This window comes from Camelina sativa, chromosome 19 (assembly GCF_030686135.1).
Source record: "Camelina sativa cultivar CO46 ecotype springtype chromosome 19, ASM3068613v1".
NCBI classification, from domain to species: domain Eukaryota; kingdom Viridiplantae; phylum Streptophyta; class Magnoliopsida; order Brassicales; family Brassicaceae; genus Camelina; species Camelina sativa.
Genome location: NC_141898.1, coordinates 7,759,127 through 7,770,555, shown reverse-complemented (window position 1 = coordinate 7,770,555; position 11,429 = coordinate 7,759,127). Strand labels below are relative to the sequence as shown.

General features: G+C 33.1%; 1 protein-coding gene and 1 pseudogene across 2 annotated transcripts; one reads left to right on the top strand and one right to left on the bottom strand.

The window, feature by feature from the left end:
- Positions 1 to 4,626: 4,626 nt before the first annotated feature.
- Positions 4,627 to 8,622, bottom strand: LOC104765506 (protein pleiotropic regulator PRL2-like; annotated as a pseudogene). Its single transcript, XR_015591314.1, has 17 exons — positions 8,395 to 8,622; positions 8,274 to 8,298; positions 8,017 to 8,125; positions 7,704 to 7,785; positions 7,524 to 7,589; positions 7,221 to 7,305; positions 6,992 to 7,084; positions 6,717 to 6,780; positions 6,530 to 6,615; positions 6,311 to 6,427; positions 6,116 to 6,199; positions 5,938 to 5,998; positions 5,772 to 5,838; positions 5,615 to 5,692; positions 5,395 to 5,459; positions 5,181 to 5,258; positions 4,627 to 5,016 (listed from the first exon to the last, which is right to left on the bottom strand). The product of XR_015591314.1 is annotated as a protein pleiotropic regulator PRL2-like (transcript).
- A 137-nt stretch (positions 8,623 to 8,759) lies between these two features.
- Positions 8,760 to 10,503, top strand: LOC104765504 (translationally-controlled tumor protein 1). Its single transcript, XM_010489226.3, has 5 exons — positions 8,760 to 8,994; positions 9,436 to 9,509; positions 9,608 to 9,736; positions 9,951 to 10,108; positions 10,202 to 10,503. The coding sequence occupies exons 1-5, from the start codon at positions 8,967 to 8,969 to the stop codon at positions 10,317 to 10,319; spliced, it is 507 nt and encodes a 168-aa protein (XP_010487528.1). The 5' UTR covers positions 8,760 to 8,966; the 3' UTR covers positions 10,320 to 10,503.
- The last annotated feature ends 926 nt before the right edge of the window (positions 10,504 to 11,429 follow it).

Below are 11,429 nucleotides of genomic sequence, written 5' to 3'. Positions count from 1 at the left end.
GTATTTTGATTGTTAATTATATGACTTAACCTACACTATACCCATAATAATTATTTTGTTACAGTATTAATTAATCGATTTAATTAGATATGTCTATTAATCTAATATTCATATTGTTAACAAAATAATGAGATGATATTTTATCCATGTAGCACCGAATTAATGACATTTTAAGTTTCTATTAATATCTACTCAAACATGTCTAGTCATATAACCCGTCGTGTGATATTTTAATTCGTTGAACATCGCAGAAAAAACTTCATAAAAATTTAAATATATTTTTAAAATTTAAAATGTTTTAATAAAGTTTTTTTTATAGAAATTGAACTACTTATAATAATTGAACTTGTTATAAAGTTTAAATATTATTAATATCTTAAACAGTTACAAAAATTAAATATTTTAATAATTGAAATATTAATAATCTTTAAAATTTTTAAAAAGTTCACAATATAATGAGATGATATTTTACCCGTGTAGCACCGAATCAATGACATTTTAATTTTCTATTAATATCAACTCAAACATGTCCTGCCATATAATCCATCATATGATATTTTAATTCGTATATATTATTAAAATTTAAAATGTTTGAATAAATTTTATTATTTTAGAAATTGAAATACTTATAATATTTGAACTTCTTGTAAAGTTTAAATATTATTCATATCTTAAATATTTTATAAAAAGGTAAATGTTTTAATAATTGAAATATTAATAATCTTTAAAAATTTTAAAAAGTTATACATTTGAATTTTTAAAGTTATTAAAAGTTGAAATTCTTTAAAATAAAGAACCACAATAAAATGCATAATTTTTTTAATTTCAATGCCTCATAAATCAAGGTTTCTGCTCATTCGTATTCAGAATCATTTTGGTCTCTTTTTTATTAATATGACTTTGAATCTTTGCCTAGTTTTCTTAGGTGATGTAGGGCATTTTGTATATTTTTTTTATTCATCAGTTGAGCAATTATATGTCGGTTTAAAAAAACAAAATTACATCATATGCAGAAAAAATCATAAATTTTATTAACTAAATATATTAGATAAAAATTTAAAATAATTTAAATATAAAATAAAATAAATGTGAAAGAAGAATCACACATTTTTGTTTTAATTAGGTCGAGAGATTTCCTTATTTTTTAAATGTTACCTATAATTGATTTATATGTTACTATAATTAACAAAATCCATACTATCCTTACTTACCAAAAATCAGACTAACCTGTATATTATGATACACCTATGTCACAAGTTTATAACCAAAAAATCATATATATATATATATATATATATATATATATATATATATATATATTATATATATTATATAGTCTACAAAAAATGTCGTGTACTTCCGTTTTATTATATAGGGGGTAATTAATTAATATAATTAAGTGAAATTGACAATACTTGGGTTCACCCCCTTAGTAAATAAGGAAATTAAATATGTATCTATCTTAACATTTTTGGAGTACATTTTTGTGTCATCTCTCTCTTATCTTTGTATCCAAACAAGTCTCAACTAAATTCTCTACAATCCTTACAACCAAACACAATCATTTTCTTATTTGATAATATTAATTTCCTAAAATATATGTATCTAATTTAAATCAATATGTTAGATTAAAATATAATTCTCCTTTCATTTTTATTTAATCTTATATTTAATTATTTTAATTACTATTCAATACATAAAGTTAATAAAATTTTAGATTTTTTTCAGCATATGATGTGATTTGAATTTTTATAAACAGATATATATTAAAAATTGTCTTAGGATATTTGTAACCAAACAAGTATATCCACATATAGAGCTCGGAATATATTATTGGAGTACAATAGGGTGCCATCACTTTTTGCCAACTTCGGGTCGGGTTTTTAACTAAAATTATAATCAATTCAATTATCCGGATCCTCCTTAAGATTGCCGAATATTTTGGGCCGGTTTTTAATCCATAGCATACTTATTTACATCCAATTAATGTCAATTAATGCCCATTGTATCTTAGGAAATATCTAATTTGCATGCCGAATTATAGGACCGAGTTTAACAAAAAGAATTGATAACCGAATTTATGTAATTGCATCCTCTTAATCACATCCCTATAATATAGCAACTAATTCAAGATGAATACATCTTAGGAAATAGCTAATTTGCGTTTAATAAACGATTACATATTTGGTAAGATCTTATTAGCTTTAAATGTGCACTATTAATCCAATAATATCAATTGAGAATCATAATAAGAATATGCCAAATCATTCATTCCTAAATCATAACTAACAAATCGTAAAATATAAATTCTCAACTTGCGAATTAAGAGTTTCTACAAAATTATACTTATAACCGTTAACAGTATATATATCAACAAAATAATAGTCCTGTGGTGTACCACGGGGTAAAACCTAGTACATTATTATAGAATTAAAAACTTAAACCATTCTTTTATAAACCCAAACCGATATATAATTTCATTCTAATCATAAAAACTAAACCCTAAGCATCTCATTTATAAACCCAAACCGACATATAATTTCATTTTAATCATAAAATCTAAACCCTAACCATCTCATTTATAAACTCAAACCAACATATAATTTTGTTCTAATTGTAAAATCTAAACCCTAACCATCTCAATTGTAAACCCAAACCGACATATAATTTCGTTATAATTGTAAAATATAAACTCTAACCATCTCATTTATAAACCCAAACCAACATATAATTTCGTTCTAATTGTAAAATCTAAACCCTAACCATCTCATTTGTAAACCCAAACCGACATATAATTTCGTTCTAATTGTAAAATATAAACCCTAACCAACTCATTTGTAAACCCAAACCGACATATAATTTCATTTTAATTGTAAAATCTAAACCCTAATTCTCACTTATAAACCCAAACTGATATATAACTTCGTTTAATTGTAAAATCTAAATCAAGCGAATATTTAACTTTCCTTAAATAAAAGTATACAGAAATTGTTTCCTTAATTTTTTTTATTTTTAATTTAATTTTAATTTATTTTTTAATTGAAATATTAGATGGAACATTTTGATTGTTTAAGAAAAGAGGGGGTGAATACAAAGGTTCACCTCTAGTGGTGAACCCAAGTATTTTTCAAGTGAAATGTCCCTAGGTTTGAACTTTGATCGTAAACCCGGATCCTAAAATGTAATTTCAACTATGTACAAAACTACAAACAATGTCCCTATATTATAATTTTTTTTTTTTTCCCAAAGTACTCAAGCAATTTTTCTGAAGGAATATCCTAAGTTTCGAATATTAATAAACACCGATGTTATGCATATGCTATACAATATCATCTCATGCATTCGATTGCTACTGTCGGTAAGCCATAATATTTGCAATTCCAAACTGCACCCGTAGTAATTGGTTGTACTCGAAGTCTCGAACCCATGTATGCATGATGTGGTGAGATATTCACAATATATGTAGTCGCACTTGCACGAAAGGTAACGACGTCAATCAATAACGAATATAATACGTTCCCTCTTTACTAATTAGACACAAATATATGTATAACAACTCGAGTCTTCCGTACTGTATAACCAAAGGAAACTTGAGTTTATATACCAAGTAACATGACTACTAAATTGATTGACATAATTTTAACGAAACAATTACACATGAGTTTATGATAACAAAAGCTAAAGAACTTAGTTGAGTGACACATATTTTTGAAGTTAAAACGTAGATACGGGAAACCATTATAATGCAAAACTATATAAAATGTTTATTTGTTGAAAGATTGGTCCAGAGACCGAACTCGCAAGGTAAAGAGACAGATCAAGAAAGAAAGACAAAATATTGGACTACACTTTTGTCTTTAAATGGGTTTAAAAAAAAAAGATATGGTGAGTTCAATTTTGTCAAAGTCCAAATCCAAGAATTTGCATCAATGAGTGGTCTTAACTCTTAAACCCCAACTCATAGGGGGGCTCTCCTATAGTCTTGGCTCATTTTTTCCTCCTTAATTATCTTATTATATAACAAATCAAACTTACACAAGTAGACTCTTGAATATATAAGGAGATAAAAGAAAACCCATCACCCATTTTTGTGTTATAGATTGGTCCATGGAACCTATGTTTTTGTTTCTCTTCGACTTTGAGTTGGATCACTTGTTTTTATAGCCATAACAAAGAGTTATCTCATATGTAAATATGAATGAATCATTTACTTAACTCCACGGGACCAGAAGAAGATTCATCCACATCGTGATTAGTCGTATTGCCTTCAAGTTGCCCTCTTGGTAACGGTAAACGCTCAAAAATCGTTTGGTAGACACCACATAAACAAAATCCTAAGAAAGCCAATCAGGAGTTTACTAATTAATGTAGAGTAAATGGTAATGATGGGACAAGAAGCGACTTTGGAAATCTAAAAGGTTATCATCAAATAAGCCTGTAGGTATATTTCTGAACTTCTTGTCGCTGCTGGTTAAGAGTATGAGTTCCACGATTAGTGCTTTGTCAATTTAGATGTAGATTTTATGAGTTCCATAATGAGTGCTTACGAGATTCATCGCGTCTAGCAATTGTACTGATCTTAATTATTAGTAGATTTGCCTTGTACTAATCCACTTTGCCACAATCTTTTGTGAATATAATGCCCTAATTCAAATACCCTAGTTCAAAACCCTTCCAATATAATGGCTACACTCTTGTAAAACTACAGTTAATTTAACAAATAAACTACTATGCTGCCTCATCTATATCTTTAAGAAGAAGCCTTAGTAACAGATTTTGGTGAGATTAGTGATTCTTCTGACTTTGAGGTTGAGTTTAGAGAGATGTAACACAGAGAGAAGTCTTAGTAGCGTCTTATCTCTCTGGGAGGTCTGAAGTTGAGAGGATGAGTTTCAGGAGTTGCACTTTCATCTTCCTTCCACATCTTTATTGTCTTGTCCACCTCACACGTTACCAGCCTTGAACCCGTCTGATCATAACACGCTGCATATATGCCAGCTTCATTCTCCAGCGAACCTAACCATGTAAACGATATAAGACACTACTACTACTTGCATTAAAACTCTATTATCACTTTTTAAAACTTGAGAGCTTCTTTGGCTCCTAAGAACTAATCATAAACCTTTAACTTTACAAGGAACACAAAGGTAAAGGATCTAAAAAACAGTTTAAGGGCATACCGGGCTGAGCAATAGTTTCTGCCTGTTGGAAATTGTGACCACTCTTCCAGTCCCAGAACCATAAACTTCCTTTATCACCTTTAATTGTAATAAGACAGGGACATTTTAGTTCAAATAATGAGGTTGGGTAGATAATATGTGTAGGAAAGGCAGATACAAGTATCATTGTTTGACGATAACTATCAAAGAAAGGGATCTGGAAATTAATTAATACCTCCAGTGACCATTACACCATCATCGTTCACAGCCACTGCGTTAATTATGTCTTCCTGCTGAGCACTGCTCCGTGGAGAAAGATAACATTAAAACACATCAGAAACTTCTTTACCACTTCAGTTAAGAGATATTATCTATTTCATTGCACTGGAAGATAAGAGAATGGATTAAGACTCAAAAAAACTAACTACAAGTCTACAAGGATTCCATAAACTTACAGCATATTGTGGCAAAACTCTCCCTTAGGAAGGCTAAATTTTTTGATGTTGTCAGCTGATGCGGAAACAAAAGCATTCCTGAACGAAACATAAAGATACATTAAAAATGGTGCTTTATCATGCAGAACCCAAGATTGAAAAAGCAAGAAAAAGTTACTCTTTCGGATGGGGAGCCATTGATCGGACAGATCGTTTGTGTTGCGTAAGAATTGCCATCGTTCTGCCTGATTATAATATATTTGTTAGCGAAAACCTGCATACAATGAAAAGCTCGAGAGGAAAGAAAAGTAAAAGTTCAAAAGATTGTTAAATGAAAAGTATACCATATCGGAGGTCCCAAAATCTGATGGTTGAGTCACGAGACCCGGTAACAACTTGTGGGTCCTGCAGCATCACAGACACAGTGAGTTCAGGATCCCAACATCTTATATGAGACATAAATAGCAGTAGATAACAAGGACATTATGTGCTAGAATAAAGAGAAAATGAAATGCAACGTACAGTTGGGCGGGTGAAAACAGAAGAAACATCAGCTGTATGTCCTGAAAGTGCAAAAATTTGCATCTTCGTACGGATATCCCATACCTAATAGCAGAACAAGATATTTCGACAGCAGGCTCAGCAACTTAAATTTCAAAAGACACATATGCTTATAAACACAGGATACATCATACATCTTTTCAGTATATATCATACCCTGCAGACACTGTCTCCCCCTCCGGTTAGTAAAACATCTAGAGTTGGATGAAGAGCTGCACAGTAGACGCCATGCAAATGACCATTATGAGTATGACCATCATAAGATCGAATAACCTATCCAAGAAAATTTCCAAAAACATTGGATATGAGAAGTTCAGATCAGGAAAGGAGTAATCAATTTACACATGAGATGGAGATCCATCATCGAGTTCTAACCTTATTCTGCTCAAGGTCCCAGCATTTGACTTGCTTGTCATCACCAACAGAAAACATATAGGTATGTCTATTGCTTACAGCGAGGCCTGTTAAACAATGAAAATAAAAAGTCGAAACTTGTACACTTGTACTTCTATACCAGACTGTTGATAATTTAACGGAGGGGAGTACTATATTAAAGTCTAACCTCGTACTTGCCCAATATGTCAAGTAAGTGTGAGCTTCAAAACTCCACTTGCTACATCCCATATCTAGTGAACATGAGCCACATAAGCAATGTTAGTAAGACTAATGCAATCAGGCTGCTACAAGGGCTAAACTTGCACAGGATGAAAAGTCATGAGATATAGGTAAATGATGGGTGAAGAACTAGATAAGAGAACCTAGCAAATGAGAATCCAGAAAGGTTACAGAATAATGAGAAAAAGGAATTGAAGTAGAATTCCAGAGTTGATCAGTTACCTTGATGGTATGATCAGCTGAACCAGTGCAAAACCATTCATTACTTGGGTCAAACGCAACAGATCTGACCCAACCCGAGTGTCCCTGGATCACCTGTTAACCACAAAAAAAAACGCATCAACTTGTATGAATATCAAGAACTCTCTTGACGCCAGCAATTAGTCCTACATACTTCGTTCATATGTCATATCCATAAGATGCAGAAATGCTACTGTATCACATATCTTACCCTGTCATTCTTCCATGGTGCATGCCACTCTGGACGGGGCCATCTACTAGGTATTCTCTCCATTAAAGCAGAAGTTGACAGTTTTCTGTAACACATAGAAGGCAAAAAAAAACAAATAATGAGAAACGGCAGCATTGATACAACAAACCAGAGGTATTTCAGGTTACATATGCCAAATTGAATTCCCTGATTACGAACAACCGATATCACCTCATTGCTTTTTAATACCACATAGGTATCACAATCTAGCTGTATTGTCATTATAGAGAGCTCATACAAGAAGAAAAGGATGGGACACAAAACCTTTTAGATGAGGATTCATCTGCAGGAAGAATCGCAGTGCTTTTGCCTGAGTTAGCAGTATTGTTCCTTCAAATCAAGAATCAATAATTATCAGAATCATCACGATAAGTAGAGCAATAGTCACAAAGACAGCAAAAACTATTTGGATTAGTCACATTCCAAAGGAAAAGGTGAACTCACAAGTCACTTTGCGGTAAATTTGGACCAACAACTAAAGCTTCCTCTGTTGTGCATTTTCGAACTTCCTTGGACTCTTGAGGCCCTGCAGAGCAAATAATTTAGTCTTTCAGAACGAGAAACCATAATGCTGAAAGAGGCTACAAGATTACACTAACATGGTTATTTAGTTCAGTAGAAATTTGTTTTCAAAAGGTACTCTAAGAAGATAATATAACTGAAACATTTGTTTTCCAATCCTAATTATAGACATAAGAATGAAAGCTCACAACTAATATAAATAGATGTGGTAAACATAAGGGAAACAAAGAACTACCTGGAAGGGACAGGGCATTCAATGGAGCCGCCGTCTTATCACTGTTATGGTCAGCAGCACAGCGTGTAGGCTTACTAACGGGTTCTACGCCTCCAAATGCAACTTGAATCTATACAAGAAACCTCCAAAGTCAATGACAATACAATCCTAATTTGAAGCTAAACCATACTTGAAACTACAAAACTGATAAGACAAAAAAAAAAAATCAAATTCTGAGAAAAATCAAACCAAACGAAGAAACGAACAGATTCCTTTACCTTATGACAGAGCCGAATTTTTTTGCTGCGATACAGAGAAGAAGAAGAAGAATCGTCAATACACATAAATTTCGAAAAAATACAAAGGAGGAAGACACTGCAAGGGAAACTAGTTATAAACCTTTCAGGATCAGGCGGTGGGAATTGGTCATGGACGGGAGCGAAAAGATCAAGAGCTCGCTTAATAGATCTGTGACTGAGTTTTTTCAGTGACTGTGGTTCGAACTCGGTGCTCAAACCTAGCATCGTCGTCATCTATCTCTCACTTGGGTTAGGGTTTTTTTCACGAACAATTAGAATCAGCGAACGAGAGAGACGGAGAAGAGCAAAGAGGAAACGTACGAAAATTAACCCGACCCGACCTTTATTTATATCTCGAATACCCACCGGTTTCTCCTAAACCCGAATGTTAAACCGTTCTCGAGTCGGTTTATATCAATTTTCCCTTTTTTGGGGTAAAATAGAAATTTTTGTGAAAAGGAAAAGGTGAAAAAGGTAATTTATGTGGGAATTTTATTTCCTGTGTTTGCATCTCCAGCGAAAACCCTACGCCTATAGTATTTTTGGCTATAAATACCAAAGTTAGAGCATCGTTTTGGAACCCTCTCGTCGCTGCGTCTCTCTCCCGCAACCTTTAATATTCGTTTTATTTCACATCGATCGGAGATAAAAAAAAAAAAACAATAAGCGACCATGTTGGTGTACCAAGATCTTCTCACCGGTAAGCTCAATTATTCTCGTCTTAATTTTTTTTTTTTGTAGCTTTATCGATCTTTTTTATCTTCCGATTATTCGGGATTATTGTGTATATCGAATTGAGATTTTGTTAGATCTGTGATTGTATCTGAGCTTTTTCGTTAATTTACACCTCTTTGAATCGGCAATTCTACTAATCATAGGGGCGTTGTTTCTCTAATTTGGTTAGATCTAAGATTGATTGGTTTGTATTGAAGTGTTGTCGTATTGATTGAGCATAATATATTGATGTAGATTGGATTTTTTAGTTTGTATTCGATTGCTTAGATTCTTTATTAGTTCGAATTTGCTTGAAGTGATTATGATGACAATGTTTTTGTGATGAATTTTTGGCTGATCTTCTATGATTTAGTGTCAGTGAGATTGATTTGAGCAGTGACTAATGATTTTGGGATATTGATTTCAGGTGATGAGCTTCTGTCCGACTCTTTCCCTTACAAGGAGATTGAGAATGGAATTCTTTGGGAAGTTGAAGGAAAGGTTAGTAGTGCCATTAACCCTAAATCTTCATGCTTTGTTCTGAATCTGTGATATTTTTTTGTTTTCCTGTTCTCATTGGTTTTTTGTTTATTGTACAGTGGGTTGTGTTGGGAGCTGTAGATGTTAACATTGGTGCCAATCCGTCTGCTGAGGAAGGTGGTGAGGATGAGGGTGTTGATGACTCTGCCCAAAAGGTTGTTGACATTGTCGACACCTTCAGACTTCAGGTTGGTTTTGCCTGCCTGCTTCTTTTAATCACACAGTTATTGATATTGTTGTTGTTTTGTATTTGTTTCGCAATTTAGATACAGAATCTGTTGACAGGGGAAAATAGTAGTAGAGGCCTGTTTACCTAATGTGTTTCCTGTGTACCATCTTTGTTCTTATCGCTGGTAGCATTGCAATTACTGATCCAAGAGCTCACTTTTTGTTTTCTTGTAGGAGCAACCAACTTATGACAAGAAGGGATTCATCGCCTACATTAAGAAATACATCAAACTTTTGACACCCAAGCTCAGCGAGGAGGAGCAAACAGTCTTCAAGAAGGGTATTGAGGGAGCTACCAAGTATTTGCTCCCCAGGCTCGGTGACTTCCAATTGTAAGTTTCCCCTCCAATCTTATCTTATTTTCCTTTATTGTGAAATATTCTGAAATCTCATTTATGGTTATTGTGTTGTTTGATACAAAACAGCTTTGTTGGTGAGGGGATGCATGATGACAGTTCTTTGGTCTTTGCTTACTACAAGGAGGGTGCCACCAACCCAACATTTTTGTACTTCGCACATGGTTTGAAGGAGGTCAAGTGCTGAGAGAGAAGCTCTCGTCGGGTTACTGTGGTCGTTCGCAGCGACTCAAGTTTATGTGTCTTTATATTTTCTTGTGTTTCGTCGTTGTCTCTTATTAAAAATGACCTACAAGTTTGCTTTTCTCTTCTTCTCTTCTGTGATTTGAAGTCTTTTAAGTTAATTTATCGGAAAGACAATGGTTTTATCAGTTCTTATTAGTTGAATTTTGGTCGTTACTTTTTGGGATGTTTGATGTAACATCACTTCCTTCAGTTTGCTTTTATCATTTGGGCGTGGGTTAGTAAACTCATGGCGAATCTCGATGCAAGCTAATAAAAAAGTCTAATAATTTTGGATTCAGATCGTAAACAATGGGTTATATTTACTGTTTGGAACCTTTAAACATTTGATGGAATATGCTCTAGTATGTACTGTTTTGATCTTTTCTCGAGTAAAAAGTGGCAAGAGACATTCATCAACGTAGGCATATTATCCCTCCACGTATGTCTTCTGCTCTTCTATCAAGGATCATTATCTCACGTGCGGAATCTGTAACTATAAGAGTTATGTCCTCTTGTTTTTGTTTTAGACAAATGACAGTGGTCGTAATAAAGATGTATGTATGAATGTGTGTGTTGTTTAACTTTAGCAATCAACGTATCCTATGCTTGATTCTTTACTACGTTACAAGTTTACAAATGCTGTCCAATTCACGTACATTGACCATTTATTTGGTTGTTATTATCCAAAATAAGATTTCTGCGAGAATTAAGAAGAGTTCGCTCTTCGCTGCGTAGATTGCTCAACAACATAATATACAAGTATCTAGATATAGTTATTTTATTCTGTATATACTATGTGGACGAGAGGACAACCAAAATGCGTTGGTACGTATTGTGTCTCACGTAAAAGGAAACGTGATTTGGTCGGTTTGACGTTGCTCCAACCCCCCTTATATCTAACGTATTTTAAAGTCACTTTCAAATTTTTGTTGGTTCTTTCGTTTTAGCTTTACAATCTTCAACACTTTTTTTGCTTTTGGTCAAAACACTCTTTAAGTCTTAACAAATTACGTAATCGGTACTAGTGTATGGCCATTTGTTAATCGTAACAAAGGACTGAAGGAGGTAGATT